Genomic DNA, 22,409 nt, shown 5'->3' with positions numbered 1-22,409 from the left:
ATCAGATGTTTTAGGTTTCCTTCATGCGCCAACAAACGAGAAAAATCAGCCCAGTGAATTTTATTTTGGGAATTCTGCACCGTCCTGCTGATATTTTGCTATCATATTTTTTTTTTTTTTTTTTTTTGCTACATATGAAAGCATGTAATGTTTAAGTTTTGCTAATGAATTGCTCTCAATACATTTCATTGCGCTTTCCCCTTGCCAGCAGAGTGGTGTAGAGGTTAGGCGCAGGTTCAAACCTGTTTCCAGTAGGTGGATTTTCAAGAAGCAAAGAACTGAAACCGCCCATGTCGTATGATTGTGCGACTTGAAAAATACCTACTAAGTATTTATTCATTTGGATTTTAATCTTCTCGGCAAAATTAAATTCCAAGTGCAAGTTTGTATTAAAGACATGACTGGTGGCTCCATCTGATGGGGAAGTTGGTAATTCTCGTGTTAATGTCTATCCGCCGATAGAGGTGCCAAATGAAAGAATGGATGTCACTTCTTGGATAATGCATAACGTTTGCACTGAATCGAACGTTCAAAACGTTGTATTGAGTTAAAGGATCCTATTTTGAATAAATACTACCACGCTTATTTTATTCTATGGCTTAAAAGTTCACTTATTTTTAAATCATACTGTACACGTAAGAGTAGTCCATTTTCTTCATTAAGTCTATGCAATGAAACAAGAATTTAACACTTTTGGACTATTTTCAAGGGGTTTTGTGAAACAAATGATTTATCTATTAAAATGGAATTGCCTACAAGTAAAGCAACTTTCCCCAAAATGATTTTTGTTCAGAAATTCACTTCTTTATGCATTGGCAAATGGGTTCCTTGTAAACTCAAAGCAAATACATGTAATTTGTCATTTATATTGATGTACCTGTACACCGCTTCCAGAGACATACGCGATTCCCTAAACATATCAGTCATTCTGCCATGACTTTCTTTGGAGAAGAAAGCCTCCTACACACGAGGCAATAAGTTGAATCAACTTTCGAACAGGCGGTTATCAGGAAATGTAACCAGGTAGAAAAGTAAAGGAATCCCCCGGCATCCTTCGCGCGACAGCCAACTGCTCATCAGGCACATGTGCAGCAACCATTCTCAACCCGATGAGCTGAATCAACTTTTTAGTTGATTCAACTCATCAGAGTATTGCCAAGCGTTTGCTCTACACACGAGTAAACTCGATAAGTCAACTTGGCTCCGTTTTAACAGCTTCGTGAGCAGCATCTCGAATAAATTTGGCTTATTCAGCAAGTTACCGAGGGCTAAGGCAGAAATACATGAAATGCACCGCCAGCTCAGTCAATTCCAGCCAAGGACTGCAATTTCGTGCTTATTAACACTCATCAGCCTGCCATAGAAGTGACTGAGCTGAAGGTGGAAAACCTCATAAGGAAGCCAAACAAATTGGTAGCTAATACAGAATTAGCTTATTTAAAGAAAAGTTGAGCTAAGTTGCCTCGTATGAACAGAACGAAGAACTGCAGTCAACTAGTTGACAGGCACAATCAACTTATCTGAAAAGTTGACTCAACTTACCGCCTCGTGTGTAGAAAGCCGAAAAATTCATTGTAAACCCAAAACACGTGTTTGTAAATATATGCGATAAGCTAACCAACGTAAACAACGTTTTTCTTTTTCCTTTGTTACAGGACGTAGATCTCGATATGTACCTCGATTTGCACGCACACACAGGCTTGTTGGGGGCTTTTGTATACGGCAATAGCTATACTGATGTATACCGCTTCCAGAGACATACACTCTTTCCAAAACACCTCAGCTATTGTGCCCAGGACTTTTCTTTGGAAAATACAGCCTACAACAAGGACAGAAGCAAGTCTGGAACATCGAGAAGGTAAGGTTATTGGTCACCAGAACGTTCGTGAAATGTTCATAAACGAAGTTTTCCAAAATACATGTATGTAGGTTGATTGATGCTTTTACTAGTAATAGATCGATGGCTGTAAGTTGACTGCCGTCAAATAGATATGCTTCGATGTTCGTTAGAAGTGCCAGCATTGCTGGACATGAGAATATGACCTGGAGAAAGCTCTTCACCAGGGTAATTTCCACATTTTACCAAAGTACTGGTATTGTCTGCATTTATTTTCATGCCACCTAAGTGGCCTGTCCTCAATCTGGCAATTGTCTCCGTGAGTATGTATATCGCATATTTGGTGATCCCCCTTGATGGTTTTCGCTTTAAATCAATATCGGGCAATTGTATTTGCGTCATCTAACGTGACCAGGTTTTGGTATTAGGTTGACTATTACGGTACTAATATCAGTTCTATAGCTACAGGTAAGGTACTAATTGTCACCTGATGTAGGTACAGGTACTAATGGAACGTCGGCTACTGCAATTACTGCAGGTATTAGTAGCAGGTCGTTGCTACAGATGCTATAAGTGTTTCGGCTGTTCAGGTACAAATGAATAGTAGGTTAATAGCTACAGGAACAAACTGTAAGTTGACTGCTTTAAGTGGGACATATGTGTCTAAATACTAACTACGACTGGAATATATAGATATGTCTCAGCTCAGGCTGTGGATTGAAGAGCATTTAAGGGAAAAAAATCTTTTGGTGGAATTCATTTTTTTATTTCCAACACGCAATTTTTATTCACGTGGTATGAAACAGTGGATCCCAACCTTTTTCATGTCGCTACCCTTTTTTCACCTCCTATTTGTCCCGAATATATATATATATATATATATATATATATGTGTGTGTGTGTGTGTGTGTGTGTGTGTGCGAGCATATTTTACACAATAACTCAAGGCGCTTGATATACCTTTTTAAGTTTAATGGGTGTAACACACAATGGTTGTAGAAATTAAAAAAAGATTGTCAATATAATCTCAAACGCACATTGTGACACTTTTAATATCCTTTCATCGTAGCAGCGGCAAATGCAGGATTTGTTTTCCAGAGGAGCTGAGGTCATAAAAATCTCATAAAGTCAAGCTTAGAGATTCTGCCTTTGAAACTTTTCAAAATTGAACCCCTAAAAATGATGTTTCTGATTATTTTTAACGAGAGGGGGATCGGGGATGCTCTCTAATTCTTTGAAAATGAAAATCAGACTTCCAATAAAAGCTCAGTTTTAGACCATCTTTGTTCAATTTTTGAGGAGAGAATGGGTTCGTGTAACCTTTCTCCAAGAACTTTAGAATTTGATGTCCGAAAAACACAAAAGTAAGCCATCTTTGGAAACGTTAGAAAACAGATTTGGCTTTGGAATCTCTCCCCTGAATTTTTTTCGGAATCGAAGTTCCAAAAACTAAATTTTAGACTAGTTTTAATTAAGTGGGAAAGAGAAGATTGGTCGTACTTCCAAGGAATTTTTTGAAAATTTCAAAAACGATACTGCCGTGCTAAGTGCAAAAGTCAAATCTACATCTCAGTTAAAAATGAGAAATAGCCGTTTAAAGTTGTGTGACTAAATGTGTTTGATAGAGATGCAACTTTTTCAGAAATTTAAAAGAAAATATTTCTCACCTACAAATGACCATAAAACATTGTATTTAGGTAAAATATGTGACAAAGAATCACTTGATGACCGGAACTCAATTTTGCTAAAAAAAAAAGCAGATAAGGCTTTTGTGCTTAGCACGGCAGAATAGGAGAATCTCTCACAGAAATTATTCGAAATTTAAGTTCCAAAAACGAAATTTTAGATAATTTTAGATGACATTGGAGAGAGGTGAATTCGGAATTCTTTCTTGGAAATTTGTAGGGATGGAAGTTCCTAAACCAAAATGTAATACAATTTGAGAGTACGTTGGGGAATCAGGTAATCTGGTATGAGAGGGGGGAGAGTTGTTGCAACCCCATAGCCTTTCAACTGGATTCTCCACAGAGCTCAAATATTGATACTGCTCTAAAATGCTATTATTTCTCTGTGTATTTTAGTTTTTAAACTATACAATGATGTACTTTTAAATGTACAGATATTATCGCGAATCCTTTGGGGGTCACGATTCACAGGTTGGGAACCCCTGAAAGGGAGTTAAAATCATAGTCGTAGTCAACGGGTTCAAAGTCCATCATGGTTCCTAGTTTCCAACGGGTTAATGTATTTTTATGACCCTGTAGTCCCACATGGAACTAAACAGAAACACAATATTATGACTTCTAGACTATAGATCTTGCTTAGAGCGAAAGAGCTTTTTAATGTACCATTGAGATCTATTCGCTAGAAAAACCAAATAGTATTCGTAATAATTCATAAAAAATTAACGTACATTTCGTAATTTAAAAAAAATTGAGCGAAGTTGTGACAATTAAGTACTCAAATTTTAAAAAACAAAAACTGTAATTAGTTATGTGCCAAAATTACCTCTTATTATTAAATCCATTATGTAACTAGTATGTTTTGGCCATCACAAAACTTTCTTCTACATTTTTCTTTTTTTTCTGATCCCTCCCCATGCTTGACGAGGAAGCAATATTCCCAACAAAAACAAAATTACACATGCAAAAACTTGACGACCATCCCAATGTCTGAATTATTGCAAAAGCAAAGCAAAGAGCGAAAATTAAAAGTTATTTTAAAAGCCTTGCTTGAGTTAATTACAAATATTTTATTTGTTAACAAACATAAAATGGCAACAGTTAAAAATTTATAATCATTGAGATAATATTTCCGATCATTTCCATACAATTAAAGTCACGAGAAATACGCAGACGACAATCTATTTCGATTTATCTTTCTTATTGTTGTATTAATAAAGCTATTTTTTTCGCAAAAAAAAAAAATCAACACCTCTTGGAGCGATTGGCGTCAAAATTGAACCAAAGCCTGTTTACATATGGATTCACATATATTTCAAATTTGAACCAGAACGTAGCATTACTTCTTGAGATAGGGCACTCACAATGGAAAAAAAGAACGGCCGATTGCGCTACCCCCTTTTTAACTGTTGACTCCAAAATGAAATCCGCTCTTATACCCACTAAGGGCTACTTGCCGATAAATTTTTCTTTCATTCCGTTCATTATTTCTTGAGATACAGCAGTCACAATTAACGACAAAAAACGTTCTATAGCTCAACCCCCGTTTGAGTTATTGACAACAAAATTGAATCAGCACCCTTTCCTGTTAATGGCAACATATGGACCAAATTTTGTTTGATTCCGGCAGTTACTTCTTGAGGAATAGCAAGCACGCGTAACTCAAAAAAACGTTCTATTGCTCCACCCCCCCTTGGACGAATTCGCGCCAAAAACCAATGGGCACAAGATCACATAGGGGCACATATGTGTACCGAATTTCGTTCGATTTCATGCGGTAGTTTTTGCTGTAGAGCGGCCACAAAAAACTGGTCACACACAGACAGACAGACATTTTCCAAAAATGGTCGAAATGTACTCAGCACACTTTAAAACGTTCGAATCCGTCAAAATTCGAAATTTGAAAATTTGCACGAATCCAATACTTTCTTCTATATATTAAATATAGAAGAAAGTAACAAAACGTTGTACAATGCCAGAATTTCTTCGCACTTAACCGATTCTAGTTTATGAACTTTTTTGTACTTTAGATCATTAGCATTTCTCTTTTCACAAAACAAGGGAAAACAGTTTGTAGATTTTTCTTACTTAACTACTTGTTAATATACGCTTGTTTCCAGCGTGAACCAAAGAAATGGGACATAAAAATCCTTTTTACTAATCCAATGTATAGAGAGGAATAGGATGGAGGAATATCATCCCACTTACCATCGCTTGCAAATTACCCACCAGCTATTTACAAGTTAGAGCAAACTTGTAATGCTAAAAGAATATATGAATGTTCTTTGAAAGAGCTTAAAAATGCTATTATCTCAGTAAATAAGTAAAGAAATTTCTAAACGTACAGGTTTTTAATACAATTAATTCTTTAAAGTGCTCATATTTTACCAAATTTATTGTTATTCTGGTATTGACAAACAGAAAAAAATTTGCCTTTCACATGAAATCGGTCACGGTTTAGGATTCAACGATTGACATGGTTTAGGATTCTCATTGGCGTTCTGGTACTGAAAAAAATTACAAATTCAATCCCAAACCAATCTTTTTGTCTTAAAAATGCAAGAAACAATTGAAACTAACAGAAGAAATTAGGCATAAACTTATTGATTTTGTTTTTAACAGAACTTGCACAACGTACCATTGAGATATTCAGCATTTAATTCACTGGAAGACATAATTGATCAAACAGAAAAATTCCAATTTTTCGTTCAGTCAATTCAGTTAAAAGTCAGTGCGTTAATTCTCCAAACATCGCATTTCCTTTTACTCAATTGAGACTTCTTTCCTTGAATAAATGCATGGGCATGGAAAATAAAAACTAGAACGAATTATACATCAAAGCTTTCAAACGAATTCACACGAGCCATTTCTTTTACATAACAATTCTTACGTTTGGAATAAAATGTCATTGTTCGAGCAGCGTGTGATTTTTGATTCTCTCGTCGACGGCGCTGTTGTTTGCAGCTGTCGTAGCTGCACGAACTCGAGATTTTCCAACCGTCAAAATTTCTCGGTGGTCCAGAAAACTATATATCTAGAATAAAATGGAATCGAAGAGAATTCGATCTCTACTTTGAACGTGAGGGGAATACGAGAAATGATGCAGAAGCTAGCGACAACTCATCTTTTCTCTGTTAAAGAAAAAATGGGAAGCCAAATTGTTTGCAGTTTTCGTCTCTGTGAATTTTTGCTGTTTTTTGGAGTGCTATTCTTTCAAATCAGTTTTGTAATGTAGCTCTTTTGTTTTGTTTTTCGTTTTCATCGATGTATACAGTTCTCGCCGGTTACTGTAATCTAATTCGCTTTTCAAATTCTTTCATAACAGCTGATTTTCGAAACTGATTTGAAAACGCGAATCTGTCAGCAAAACAAAATAATTTACAAGAGAAAAATTGTAGTTAAATAAAATTTGACGTATTAAAGAAAAATAAGTGTATACAGTGAATTAACGCTGTCTCATTGTATGTTTTGGACTCTACATTTTCTATCTAGTATTTTACCTTCTCAATAAAATATCAGGGGTATGATCCTTTTTTACTTCCTTTTACAAAAAAGGAAGTATTGTATTCGCAAAAAAAAATTCACTCAAAAATCGGCCTTAATTTCCATTTTTCTCACCCCCGAATGAATGTTGAGTCTCTTTTTCAACCCGACCACACGTGGATGTATGCCTAGGAACGTACAGACACCCGAAATAACCATTTTGACAATCCCCGAGTTAATTACAACGAGTTTTCTCGTGACGTCTGTATGTACGTATGTATGTGCATAGGTGTGTCGCGTAACTCAAGAACGGAATTTCGCAGAAAGTTGAAATTTGATATTTAGACTCCTAGTAGGGTCTAGTTGTGCACCTCCTTTTTTGGTTGCATTCGAGTGTTTCTAAAGGGGTATTTTGTCCGTTTTTGAGGGGAAATCATTGTTAATTTCGATGTAAACTCAAGTGGTGTTATAATTTGGTGGACACTTGGCGATATATCGCCAGTCTTTCGTTCGCCAACTTTTGTTGCCAACTTGGCTACGAATTTGGCGATTTAAATTTTTTTTTTTTTTTAAATCTGGTGTCAATTTGGCCGCTGTTGGTGATATTTAGAGAGTAAACTATTGAATCACTTAAAACTGCCAATAATGAGAGAATGACATTAAATTGGAGTAAAAGGAAGTCATGTGATGCACACACATCAGCTCGTTTCTTTACACGGAGAAAAATTGCAAACATTAAATTAAATGCACTAAAAGGCAAGTAAACTACCTTCAACTAAAAACTTTTTTTGACTATGTTTATCTTAGTAAGTAGGTAACCAAATTATTTTCATGCTTAAAAATCGAATAATTTTTCGAAATTTTCAAAATCATAAAAAAAAACCTATAAAGCTGATACATCAAAGTTCAACTCACATAGCCGCATAAGATAACTAATTATTTATTCTGTAACACCATTTATTTCTTACTGGTGAAATACCAACAGGTGTACCAGCCCTCAAAACTAAATTCGGAAAAATGTCCCAAGTTATGATACTGTCCGAAGTATGGGAACTTGACTGTATTGTTGCAAGTTCACGAAGAACGTTTTTGAACTCCTTTTCAATTTCATCTCCTTTTATCCATAGAAAGGGCCTTTCTATTTAAATTTCTTTACTATACCTTTTGGGATTACCTTTTGGGATCAATCAAGCAATATAACATTTAGCGATACCGTTGGCAGCTTGAAGGTAAGAAAATAGGAAACATCGCCAATTTGAATTACTCTTTGTAGGCTGAAATTTGGTCGATTTTTCCAATTTCTTTCCAAAATCATATTACAAGTCAATGATTAAAAAAAAATTCATATCTCATGAATAAAGAATAGTTCATGTCAACGGCAACTTAAAAAAAAAACACACAGTCAAATTTTAAAACAAAAAAATCTTGGTCAACTGCTTCTAATTCAATTCGAACGGAATCAACCACTGATCAATGAAACCGTAAATGTTACAAATATTCTGTAAACCATCAACCCTTTATGTTGGTACTTCCAAGATCATTTCTCATGATACAAGGGGGAAATACCCCTTTAACATCATTGAAGTATTATCCGTGCAACTGTAGCTAGTGACAGAGCGATACACAAGAAGCGAAAGTGAAAGTATTTTTTGTGAGCACAATGTCACTAAGTTTCGACGCATCTATTCTTAAAAAAAAGAAGTATGTTTGTTGCAGGTAGGGAGAATAACTTCTCTTCCAGGAAGTAAAAAGTCACAAGGTCAACGTTAACGTCACGAATACCTGAAAGGAGTGACTTTTTATTCATTGTAAGCGCATTAAAAGTTTTCGGTAAAAGCATGAATTTTCGTGTAAATACACAAGTTAATGATCACAATTAATCGAGATTTTGTTCGATTAGATTGTAATAATTATCATGTTTCATGATCACGAGCAAGTTTTCAATAAATAATATGAGCTAATTAAATAAATAAAAAATCATAAAAGATTAAAATCATTTACTTTTGGGTATGATGCTTTTAAATTTAGTGCTATCAATAAGTTATGTATTTACATATCTCTCAATAAATTAACTGGTTCTTGGTTTTGTTTTAACATTTAAGGGATTTTTTATTTATTTCTTTATTTATTTTTTAAATTTTCAACGGAATTGTAAAAAGTTTGCGTTGCCATAATTAAGACTTCGTTTTTTAAACATAAAAAATGTCATTACCGTGCTCATCTAACTTTGATTGATCAAGTTAACACTGGGTCAAAAATCAAGGACAAATAAACAAGGTCACGTCATTTAGAGCCCTTTTCTGTTGACGGTCATTTTAGAAGCACTAGAAGCAGAGAGTTTAAGTGCCAAAATTTAGAACTTGGAGATAACTGTACAACTGATAGGAATAACTCTCATCTGTTTTATAACAAGAGATGCTTTTAATTGCCCTAGCAAATTCTGTTGTACGGCATGGTTTAGAAAAAAAAAACAAAAGCCTACCTATTGTCAGAACATTGAACGCTTTTTACCCAAACTTTAAAAAGTGTAAACATGCCCACTACCTCAAGTAAGATTTTTTCACTTTAAATCTTCTGAACGAAATTGTAAATCGTTGGCAGTTACAGCCTTGTAAAATGCCAAAAAAAAGGCATGTACATAACCACACTACATCAAATGCAAAGGTCAAATGTTCAACAAAGCAGCGTCATTTACGATCGCTTTCTGCAAACAAATTCTTTTTAACATTTTTTTTTTAAACTTTTATACCAAGCTGTGAAAAGTTTGCTGTTAGTTTAGTAACGATTACGTTTTTGAAACATTGGGAAACAGTATCCATGTATTGTCTCATTCAGAGGTAAAATACTAAACAAAGCAACGACAGTAATTTACAGACGTTTTCCCGCAACAATTTTTAGTTCAAACAAAATTTTGAATTTTTTTTTAACTTCTGTACTCAACCGTAAATAGTTACTATGATCAGTAACAACTACATTATTAAAACGTCGAGAAATGCATTTACATAGCGTCAAGTTCAAAGTAACGTCATTTACAGAAGTATTCTGTTGACAGCACGAAAGAACATCTTTTCGAATCTTTCATAAGAAACTGCAAATAGTTAAAGCTACTCCTATAAGTGAAAAACAAATCTTTTACAGTTGGGGCAAACCTAATCTGGCAGCGTTGTAATGCCGTGATTAGGATCTGCGCAGCCTTCACAGTACTGCCAGTTAGGTTTGCTCCAGCTTTCAGAACTTTTTTGAACATGAGCTATGCCCGAAACACGTGTATGTAAAATGTTGTCAATTTTTTGTGGATTAATAACGTGGATTTCACGATTTAAAACAAACTATTTCAATTACTCACTAACCTAACTTTTGTTCTTGCGAATTCAAGTAGAACGCCCACTATGGCATGAAGAAGGCGTTACTGACCATGAAATGTAGTGTGATTCTGAATCTTCTAGGGTGTACTCTATCTCTCCTGAAAGTTTAACTACCGTGATGAGACACCCTCTATATACATTTGATGTCTCTCAGACAGTGCTTCTGAATTCAAGATTACCTGTTCTCTAACGACAATATAATCTTCTCATTCTCATTCAACTCTGGCACAGAGGCACCCCTCAAATTTCTTTCTCCTTGTGCCATAAATCTGTCCTCCCGACATTTCCTTTCGTCAAAGATCGTGCGTTATTCATATCTCTTTTTTCCGTACCATATTAACTTCTGCATGGAAGCAGGCAATCGATAACTCAACTCCTCTCTCTCTCTAAATTAAAAGAGAGTCACGCTCAGCTACTTATTTTGTCGTACGCTGCCGTCAAAGGAACTTCAATCCCCTGCCCCAAAGCGCGTTCCGAAGAGCCTTTCATGCTGTCGCGGAAACGATTCAGGGAGGGTAGGCACGCAGAAGAGAACCCTGTTGAAAGTTGAGAATTTTATTCACAGAAAACAACGTCCAGAAAACAAAAATCTATGACATGTAAACTGCCACTTAAGGTAGTTCAAAAATACATGCAAAAAAAAAAGTTCCTCCTAGATAACAGGACATCCCTAAATATTTTTAGACTTGTGGATAGTAATATACTGGAAGAATTTTAGCTTCCTATTTCAACTGAAATAGGGTGCTCAATCCCCTCCCCCAAACTTCATAAAAGGCGGGAAGTTAAAAAATACATTGAAATGAAAAAAAAACAATGCTACATATTATAATATACACGCGTAATATGCCTATACATTGCAATCAAATAATTATTTATAAAAAAAACATCTGGAGAAATTAAATGTTTCTAAATTTGTGACATTTTCTATGCTACGGCTAATGTTAAATTGAAGGGTCATTGAGCACCCTCGTAAAATTTGAGCAAGAAGCTAAAACTTTTGCAGCATAATACTATTAGTAAATATTAAAAAAAAGGAAGATGTCCTGGACTCTAGCTGACATTTTTTTTTTTTTTTTTGAACCACCCTACTGCCCTTACAGTACATGGAGATCAAATTTTATGGCCGTCTTGCGTCGTGCTTGAATTGATGGTGTACTACGTAGAGTCACAGTTATCCCTTAGGTGTCCGTATTATTTTAATTACAATCAATCAAGCCCATCATTTGGAATTTTTCCAGCGGGAGAGGGGGGCCGGGTGGCAAAGGGTATATACACTCAGTGTAAATAACAACAAAAAAAAAGCAAAAACCATGCCCACTTACATGTAAATATACTGATTTCCCAAACTGAGGGGAGCAATTGACCAACTGACCCCTCCTCATCACCTGCCCAAAAAAAGGGCTTGGAATCAATATATTTGCCAAATTGATTTCAATTGGTGAGAAAATCATGCACGAAAATTATTTTAATGTCAAATAGAAAAGCTTACGAATTTTTTTAGCAATGCTTATACGTTTATATGCATAAAAGTTCACAACTTTTAGTTAAGTGTTTAATTTTTGAAAAAATTTGTTATAATAAATCTAAGTGTACACTGGTGTGCAAAAATTAAGGACGAAGTCGAAAAATTAGCATATCAGCTGAACGAAGAGGCAGAGCGGACAGAAAGACCAATCAGGAGATTAATTAAGGTGATGTACGGTAGCACATGCGCAGATATGCAGGCAGACGTAATGGGAGAGTGTCTGAGTAGTATAAAGCATGTTGTCGGTGTAAGATCAGTATTTCTGGCAAAGAGATTGCACGCCGTATAGCAGTTAAAATCACACCGAGTTGCTGCCTCAGCGAGAAATGGCGAATAATCAATCTGTTAGACGACATCTGGATGCTTTTACCCGAGGTCGAATCATTGGGAAGTTGGAGGAAGGCTGCAGTGTGACAAGTGTGGCTGCAGAGTTCGGAATTGCTCACAGCATCGTTTCACGACCCCCGTTGGAGACAATTTCAAACTACAGGAACAGCTATCCGAGGGTTCAGTAGTGGTCGTCCACGAGGAACCACACCCGCAGATGACCGGTATGTTGTCTTACAGGCCAGAAGAAACAGGCGGCAGACAGCGGGAGAAATCGCTAGACACACGACACAGGCGACTGGACGACCGATATCGCGTTTTACCGTGGCCAGAAGACTGCACGGTGGTGGTCTGTTTGCACGACGCCCTATACGGTGTGTACCTCTAACGCCTGCCCATCGGAGAAGGCGTTCTCTGTGGTGCGGGGAACACCGGAGTTGGAGAGACAATGAATGGGGACGAGTACTCCTTACAGATGAGAGCAGATTCAGTCTGAATAGCGATTATCATCGCATACTCATCTGGAGAGAGCGGGGAAGCCGCAATCATCCCTCGAACATCATTGTAAGGGACAGGTATGGAGGTCGCGGTGTTCTCGTTTGGGGAGGCATCATGCTTGGTAGTCGTACAGACCTTCACATCTTCGACGCAGGTTCAGTCAACAGGACCCGTTATTGTAACGAGATTCTTCTTCCATATGTGCGTCTTTTTAGAGGCGCTATGGGTCCGCAGTTCCTTTTCATGGACGACAATGCACCATGTCATCGCACAGTAGCTGCCGAACAGCTCTTAGAGAGTGAGGATATTGAACGTATGGATTGGCCGGCACGATCTCCGGATCTCAATCCCATCGAGCATGTATGGGATTTTCTAGGCAGACGCTTGGCAGCTCGTACCTTACCACCAGTAACGATTCGGGAGCTTCGATTGGCGCTGCAAGACGAATGGGCAGCAATGCCTCAACAACTCATTGACACCCTCATTCTCAGCATGGGCAGACGCTGTGAAACCTGCCTAGCAGTCGGGGGAGATCATATCCTTAACTAAAGACCGGATGTTTCTTGCTGGACACCCATCACAGGGATGTTTCGGCCTTCAGTCGCATTGCGCTCCATGCTACTTTTTCAATAAAGCTTCTTTTTATCCCTCTGATTTCTCTTTTAGTAAGTGTTGCTTACATTACACATGTCCTTACGTATTGGGGATCTTACGGTATTAAATGTGTTGATTTGGAAAGCTTTTGTACAAAGTTATATTGAAAAAACCGTCTCGTCCTTAATTTTTGCACACCAGTGTAGTTTATTCTGATGTTAAATAACACGCGTCGTTTTCTTAGCGAATATTTATGAGAAAAACTTAACACTAAAAGTAAACATGTTAAAATTCAAATTTAGGAACCAATCGTTTTTCTTTAAGGTAGGAACTATTATATTGAAAGAAAATCCAAATTAGGATTAAAAAAATATACTTTAACTCACAGTATTTTTGCTAACTAAATATTAAAAGCTTTCTCCTCCTTCTCATCTTCTGTACACTTGAAGAGTGATGCTTGCAAAAAATAAATAAAAAGGCATATACTCGAATGGTGCGATTTTGCGTACTGGAAATACCTCGGTTTTTGTACTGGGTAAGCAAAATCATCTTAAAAAACGATCATTTTGGCATATCACGTACCAAGGCACGTGCTAAATTTAACTTGCATCAGGATCTCTACTGGAGCGTTCCGGAACGGGGGCGAAGAACGGAACGTCTCTCTCCCTTGACAGACGAGATTGAATGTCGCTCTACCTCTCCCCCCCCCCTCGCCCCCCACCAGTGGGTATTCTTTCTTCCCTCTTCTAGATCTTCCGAGTCCTCTCCGGCAAATGACGGCATCAAGGTTACGTGAGATGAGATCGCCTCTTTCAAAGTCGAGAGAGAGAGACCTGATATGAGGAGATGAACAAACCACCTCTCCAGGGAAGTGAATGAAATTCTTCCTCTCAGGAATGTTCTTCAAAACACACCGGGATGTCTTTTTAAACAGCCAGAAGTGCCGCGGCCTGTTTCGGTAACCTTTGCTAAGTTGGTCTACTCGAAAAGCAGGCACCGGAGATTTCCTTTCATATTACTCAAAAAGTACTGTTTTGTTCAGTGGTCCTCAATCTTTGCACCACTGAGGACCACTTGGTACCCTTTCAAATCTTAAGTGACCACATGTGATCGAAATAATATTTTCACAGAAATTATATTAAATGAATCTAAAGGTTGTCTTTAATACATTTAATAACAATTTTAAAAATTATATAGATTATTTTTTTTAGCTGCTGGTGAATCACATAAAAGTTTCTCGCGGATTGCTAATGATTCGCAAATTACAGGTGGAAAACGACTGGTTTGGGTCTTGCTCAATCTATTTGTACAAGTGTGATACTTTTACGCATAGATGAAGATACGTGTAGAAAGGGAGTAATGTCTCTACGGGAAAGCGATAGGGTTTCCCATCCCAGGAGACACTCATCTGGGGGGGGGGAACACTCAAAGTAAATTTAATAATTTTAAAAAATTGTAAAATCTCGACCCACACTTTTAAATAAATACTGAAACGTTCCCACAATATGTCTCGAATTAATCCATCAAATTCCAATGAAAATAGAATTCAATATTCCTGCGGATGGACAGTTACATTTGGAACTAGGGAAATTTTTACATAAATTGCGGACCTAGTTTGCACTTGTAGAATTAAACTTTCGCTATACCACATAATAAAAATGAGCTGTTTCTGAAAATTATACTAATTTCGTATTAACACAAAACATCAAAAATGTTTTGTTTTGTTTATATTTTCGGAGAAGGGTGACAACACAAAACTATCGCCTGGATGACACCTGTGATAGGAACGCCACTGTATAAAGTTATATATTGCACGTAATTTTTAAGCTCTCACTAGAAACACTTGATCATGATACACAGGGTGTTCCGTTTTAACCTGCAAGACCTTTATTTTCGCAACAGTTAGTTCTAGATGTATACTTTCAATTGCAAAAATGTTCAAAATCAGATGCAAGGTTAAGATATTGAAAGTTTGAAGCAAAAATAAAAATGAGTCAGAAAATACAAAATTTAACTTTTTATACGGGCTTCAGGTCCCCTAACTTACATTTAGGGAAATAATCTTCATTGAAAAATAATTCCAACACAAAAGGTTTGAAATTAGTACGACCAACATTCACCGATATATGAAACGCAGCGTTTTGTGACTTACACCACTTCTCACTCGCCGTCAATAACACCTTTTGAGGAGAAATGTAGTGGTTAACAAGTGCTTAAAATTACATGTGTGCATAGAGTGAGATTTTCCAAATTATTCGAGGTTTCGTAGTATGTTTTTGCGTATCGCGGCATAACATTTGCATTTATTTTGAATAGCAATGAAAAATATAATAACCTTGTTTCTCTTACTTTGACAACCTTTCATTCTTCTGAAAGGGCGATAAGTTCCAATTTCATCTTCTGTGTGGTCCCTTAAAACTCTAAGCTGGAATCTCTCCTAGAGTTTTGGTCGCACCAATGTCAAGTTTTTTGTGTTAGCAATAGTTTTTAATGGAGATTATTTCTCTAAATATTAGTTAGAGAACTTAGAGCCCGTATAAAAAGTTAAATTTCGTATTTTTGACTCATTTTCATTTTAGCTTCAAACTTTCAATACCTTAACTCTGCATCTGATTTTGAACATTTTTGCAATTGGAAGTATACATCTTGGACTAACGGTAGCGAAAATAAAGGTCTTGCAGGTTAAAACGGAGCACCCTGTATATATATTGCATATTTTTTCTCTAAAATCTTTCTATTATTTCACGGAAATGCAATAAAAATAACATTTAATCTACTCCAAACACAAACCATATCGCACTCCCTAAAAAAAAAAAAAAAAAAAAAAATCATAACAAATACAGAATTGCGGAAGCAATTATTCCTTCGAACGTGACGATCGTACAGAATATTCAAATTTCCCGGTCGAATAGCACGAAGCGAAATTTTAAGCTTGACAAATATCATCGAGTGAGAGGGGTTTCTAAGACTCCACGGAACGAATTCTTACGTTCCCGCCATTCTCTATTTAATAATTCCATTCGGGGTTCGAAATTCCATCTTCCCCCGCTCGCATCCGGCATTGTTATTCCCCGACCGTGGAACGTTTACGAAATTTAAAGAATGCGGATTGGAAGGGTGCGCGCGGTTTGTACCAGACCTGAATCACGAGTAAAATTAACTCAAAGGTATATCTCATGAGAATCTTTCAATTATGTTGAAACAATAACGGAAATTCTTTCCCTAGAGTTGAATTCTTAGATGAATCATCGAAAGTAGAGTAGGTAGCATCGGAAAGGGCAAGAGAAATTTTATCTTGTTATTAATGTCACGTGTAAAAGTAGCTCCACAGACTATTGAATGTCACAAAACTTTTTTTCTACCAATTACTGTTTTCGCTTCTCATAAGTTTTAAAATTTAAATGTTCGAATTAAGAAATGATTATCAAAGCAAAACAAATTTATCTTCAAGAAGGAAACTCTTCTGCAATTATTGATAATCATTTTACTAATTTAGGTTTTTTTTTGGCAACAATCTATTATTTTTATTCGTCAAAAGTTTTATGATAAAAAAATAAGTCAATGTAAAAATAAGTATGGAACCAAATTATATAAAACTTTAAAAAATCAAGAAATACATTTTCAGTAATGCTACTGTGGTGGAAACAGTAGCTTAACAATTTGTTTATTTAAAGCGTTTTATAAATATTTCTTACCAGATATTCGTTTTTTAATCATTAAAAGTTCTATGGTGTGACGTAAAGAGTATTGAAGCTTTAAAGGGATTTTAAAAAAAGTCCTGAACATTTGTTCCTTGCGCGGTAGTTCACCGTTGTTCTTTTCGGGTTTCTACTTTTTCAGAAATTCGTTTGATTTGAAGCCAGGGGTGTCCCCCCCCCTTTCCAGATGAGCACACCCCCCTAAAAATCTCAAAGACCCCCCCAAACGCAAGAATCCCCGTAAAAAGAGCAAAATACCCCTGAACCCCCCTCCCTTTAAAAATTTCACTAGCGCAGTCTGCGCCATGATCCCTCCTAGGTGGGCACCCCCTGTTGAAACTAAATTTTATAGCAAAACACAAAAATTTCAATACAATCATTTTTATCATGGAGATAGATACTTGAGCAATAACTTATCAACCTTTATCTTTACTTCCTTTTAATTTTATATAGAATCTTTTCTCTGCGGAACTTGAGACATAATTTATGCATTTTCCTTAACAAAATTGTCAAAATCACCACTTGCACATTAGGGTGGTTCAAAAATACATGTAAAAAAAAGTTTCTCCTAGATAACAGGACACCCCTCAATATGTTTAGCCTTATGGATAGTAATATACTGGTAGAATTTTAGCTTCTTATTTCAACTGAAAGAGGGTGCTCAACCCCTCCCCCAAACTTCATCAGTATGGGGGGAAAAAGGTTAAAAATACATGGAACTGAAAAAACAATGCTGTGCTGCATATAATAATATACACAACTAGTATGAATATACAGTACAATAAAATTATTATTTATAAAAAAAAAGCTGAGGAAATTTAATGTTTCTAAATTTGTGACAGTTTTTATGCTACGGCTAATGGTAAATTAAGGGGCCATTGAGCACCCTCTTAAAATTTGAGTAAGAAGCTAAAACTTTTACAGCATAATACTATTAGTAAGTGTAAAAAAATGGGGCATGTCTTGGACTCTAGTTAAAAAGAAGTTTTTTTGAACCACCCTATTGTACATCAAACCCTAACTCGCCAACTGATTCACTTTTCACCAGATCTTAAGGTAAAATGCTCCTTGAATTGAAATATGGTTTCAAAATATAACGAATATTGGGGATATAATGCGTTAAGTCAAGTAATCTTTTTTAATCATCGATATCGTTAGATTGAGAAACTTGTTGAATCGTTAAATCGTGTCTGTTGAAATTGAAGTTATATTGTGTTTTGATAAGAAAAATTAATCTTTTCTTAAGCTTGAATTCTGTAATGCTGTTCTTTTCAAATATTACTTTATATTTTCAGATTTCTATCCTCTTTTCTCAACGATAAAGTTAACTGTTATACTCTGGAAGTCAGTTTCCATGGATACGAAGTACTGAAAGGAAATTCCAGTACAGTCACCGTCTACAACGAAGAGGAATGTATCCTTAGTAGTTTTTGTGCCGGTAACAAACTGCATCTTGTTTACAGTGAAAACAAATCAAACTTTTCAACATATGAGAAATCTGGCAAAGAAAAATTTCTATTACTTTACTGTGGAAAAATAAACAGCAATACAAGAAATATATATTTTTTTAATTTATTTGTTTATTTACTCACTCATTTATTTGTTCATTTATTTTGCATTTTTTGTCTTCTATCGTATTTTAGCTTTATTGTACAAGCTTGCTTATTTGGTTTAAGCTGAAAATAAAGCCCGAAAAAAATGTGAAATACAAACATTTCAATACTGTTAATATGAAATCTAAAACGCGTTTCTTCAACTATCCCAAAATCGTATTTCGGCAGATTCTGCGTTTACTTTCCCATGGTAGTACTCCGGTAACTCGACTCGATGATTTTTTATTTTTTTAATAATATCTATATATTTCTTTGTGAATCATTATTTGAAAAGCAATCTCTATCTACAAAATAATTTAATAATTGGAGATATACTATAAACAGCATTAGGTGCACTATGTTCAGTAAGTTAAACTGTAACTTACTGAACATACCTGCCTTGCCTTCAATATTCGAGTTGAACTGAACCATTGCTTCGGTCACTCGTCTGGTCAGTGCTAATTCTGTATTAGCTACCAGTTTGTGTGGCAGTCTTGGCTTCCTTAAGAGGTTTTCCACCTCCGGCTCATACACTTTCTATGGCGTGCTGATGAGTGCTAATAAGCACGAAACTGCAGTCCTTGATTGGAATTGACTGAGCTCGCGGTGTATTATTCATTTTTTGTAATGAGTTTGAAAGTGTTTTGTGTTTTCTTTATCTTCTTTATCTTTACTAATAATAAAGCTGAAAGTCTGTCAGGATCTCTGTGACGCGCATAGCGCCTAGACCGTTTGGCCGATTTTCATGAAATTAGGCACAAAGTTAGTTTGTAGCATGGGGGTGTGCACTTCGAAGCGATTTTTCGAAAATTCGATGTGGTTCTTTTTCTATTCCAATTTTAAGAACACAATTCTCATAAGATGGACGAGAAAAAAACGAAATTATCATTACGTGAAACCGTAACCAAGCCAATTGGCGAGAAAATTCACCATATATTATATGTAAATATACAGGCGAACCAAAAGACCTTTTAATTTTCTATTACGGGCAAAGCCGTGCGGGTACCACTAGTACATAATAAGATATGAAAAGCCGCCTTTGAATGCAAGGTGTCCTAAATCCTGGATGGTAACGGACAAATGGAGTAGAAAATTAAAGAAGCAATTAAAAGTACTTACAATGCAATTCAAACCAAAGGATGGGGCGACTGTAGCAATCGTCAAGCTCTTTTAGTTTCTTCACAAATTCCATCAAATGTCACCAATACACACTTACACTTCATTTAGCTGTTGTCCACGAGGATTGTTCAATAATCATTAATTTAATTAATTAACTATTTTAAATCATTTCCCGTGTCCCTGAAAAGCAATGCAATAGATTCGAGCAAATCATTTCGAGCAATCAAATATTTGAACACTTTGCATGACGAAAATTTTATCGAAAAAAATTCGCATTTAAAAAACGAAGCTTAATTAAAAAATAAAGTTTGATTTTTTTTTCCCATTATTTTTTAAGCTTTTTGCAGTAAGTCATATTTGCGTGATCTACAAATGAACTTTTACAATGAGTGCAGATACTTATAGGCAAATGTTTTAGCAGTAAAAGCTTAACCAGTTTCTTAAGAAGGATTTTTATTTCTTCATGCAAAGAAAGAATAAAAATCTAGGTATAAATGAAGTTTTTTATTCAATAAATATTTCTTGCAATATTAATAGTTAAGTCTTTCTAAGCACACTTTGCAAACAATTTGGGGAAACAAAGTACTAAATTTCTAAATACTTAGAACATTTAAAGATGAAAATATTATGATGTTATTGTGAAACGTAGGACAGTTTGATCAGCAAACGAACATCTAAGCACAGCTTTATGTTTAGAAATTCATGCTGCCTCTGAAACTAACATCTAGTATATGAGAGTAACAACAATTTTATAGATGTATGTAAATTAGTTTTAAAAATGGAACAACCTTTTTGGTTTAGCTCTTACTTTATTGGAAGTGTTTGTGTAGGAATATACACTTAAAATAGCGAAAATAGGCAAAAATGTCATATTATTTAATGTTTTAAAATATTCTCCAATCTGTAAACTGTCAAACAATACTGAGATGTTGCCAATATTTGGAATATTTCTCGAGTTATAAGGATTTTCCTTTAGGAGCTGCCATTGTTAACAACATGTTTCCAAAAATTTAAACTCAATTTTTGAAGAATCGCCTTTTTGCCGTGTGTTGCTTTCTTTCACACATGATTTCACAACATTGAATTAATATAATCAATGCCATTGCACTCTGTATAGTTACGTGATTGTTGTCTGCCTCAATCAGAGCTATTAGTTGAAAATTAGATTTTCGTGTATTTTTAACCTTCCAAATCAGTTAAAAATTAAGGGCACTTCAGGAAAAAATATGAAAATAGGTGAGACATGAGCCTCCACACACACACACACACATAGACAATCCCAGAAGCAGCGACGAAGCTGAAGCCTCTTAATGCTGTAGCTGAGCCGTTTTGTATTATTTACCAACTGTTTAAGTTTTATCTGAGCATTTCAGTTTCACTAAAAGTGAGAAAAAATGAAGTTTCCATGTTTTCCTTAACATTTTCAGACATACGACTGGGTGAAAGTATTTGCCACTCACTTCTGGATTACTACGTGACTATAAAGTATATTCCCGCAGAAGACATTCCTGCCTGCCTACATGACACTTTTAGCAGCAAAGGAGCCAAGAGCCGACTGCAGCACCTCATCACCAAATCGCCAAAGAAGACTACCAAGCAAACAACTGGCAAAGGGAAAGAACAACCCTCGAAAAATGTCAAACCAAAAGTACCTTCCAAAAATGTAATGTATCAAGGAAAGACCGAAGAAGTTAAGGCCTAATTGGCAGCTGATGACGTTGTAAGGCAGGCAGTGGAGTTTTTTTTTTTTTTTTTTCCACCATGTTATTTATGTTAATAGTTTGCTCAATGTGTTAGTCACTGAATTTTTTTCTTTTTTTTAATCATGTCAGTTGTAAAAATTTATTTTTTTTTTACAAAGTTTGCTTTTTTTTTCATGTTAGTTACTAGTTTCCTTTTTTTTCATGTTGGCTACAAAATTTACTTTTTTTTGTATTATTTACAAAGGTTACTTTTTCGCACGTTAGAAGTCAGGTACAAAGTTTCTTTTTTTTTTTCATGTTAATTACAAACCCGATAGCAGAAACAGCCCTGCGACGTTCGTCGCAGATTCTTGAGAAAGTCATCAGACTTTTTCTTAATTAGAGAGGACTACAAATTTTTACAGAAAAAAATTCTTAAATTTCAGCTTATGAAGACTTGTACCATATTTTCTGATATATAATCCACGGGTAGCATATATTAGTATTAGCATCTTATTTTTTAGCATTTCTTGGAGACGATTTAAGTTTTACGAATAACTTAATTTCGGTTTATATTGCAGATTATTTTTTTATCTGCGTCACAGACTGCTGAAACAAGTTCTACTACCGGGGTTACAAAGTTTAGTTATTTACAAAGGTTTCCTTTTCTCGCGTTTGCTACTTTTTTTTTTTTTTTTTTTTCATTTTTATAACAAAGTTTTCTTTCTTTTTTTCTCCATGTTATTTACTTGGTTTCATTTTTTCAAGCAAGATATAAAGCTTACTTTTTTGCATTTTTTAACAAAAAATACTTTATCTTTGTTCACGAAGCATGTAAACTGAACCGTAATTTAAACATGATTTATTTAAATAAGATTTTAACTACGAGGACCAAGCACGTTTATGAATAATATAATACAATCACATTTATTATAAATATGATATCAAAACTTGATACCATCACTACATACACCAGTATAAGTTTTCAACTTATCAAAATCAAAACA

The 22,409-nt window shown here is 35.4% G+C and overlaps 1 protein-coding gene across 1 annotated transcript in view; it reads left to right on the top strand.

The window, feature by feature from the left end:
* The window catches only part of LOC129216782 (cytosolic carboxypeptidase 6-like), a 58,258-nt gene extending 36,836 nt beyond the window's left edge, over positions 1-21,422 (top strand). Inside the window, exons 5-7 of the mRNA XM_054850998.1 lie at positions 1,656-1,858; positions 18,305-18,423; positions 21,148-21,422. Coding sequence (XP_054706973.1) covers positions 1,656-1,858; positions 18,305-18,423; positions 21,148-21,422 — 597 coding nt within the window. The remainder of the gene's footprint in view (positions 1-1,655; positions 1,859-18,304; positions 18,424-21,147) is intronic.
* The last annotated feature ends 987 nt before the right edge of the window (positions 21,423-22,409 follow it).

This window comes from Uloborus diversus, chromosome 2 (genome assembly GCF_026930045.1).
Source record: "Uloborus diversus isolate 005 chromosome 2, Udiv.v.3.1, whole genome shotgun sequence".
NCBI classification, from domain to species: domain Eukaryota; kingdom Metazoa; phylum Arthropoda; class Arachnida; order Araneae; family Uloboridae; genus Uloborus; species Uloborus diversus.
Note: the sequence above shows the minus strand (reverse complement) of the source record. Positions and strands in the feature narration are given on the sequence as shown.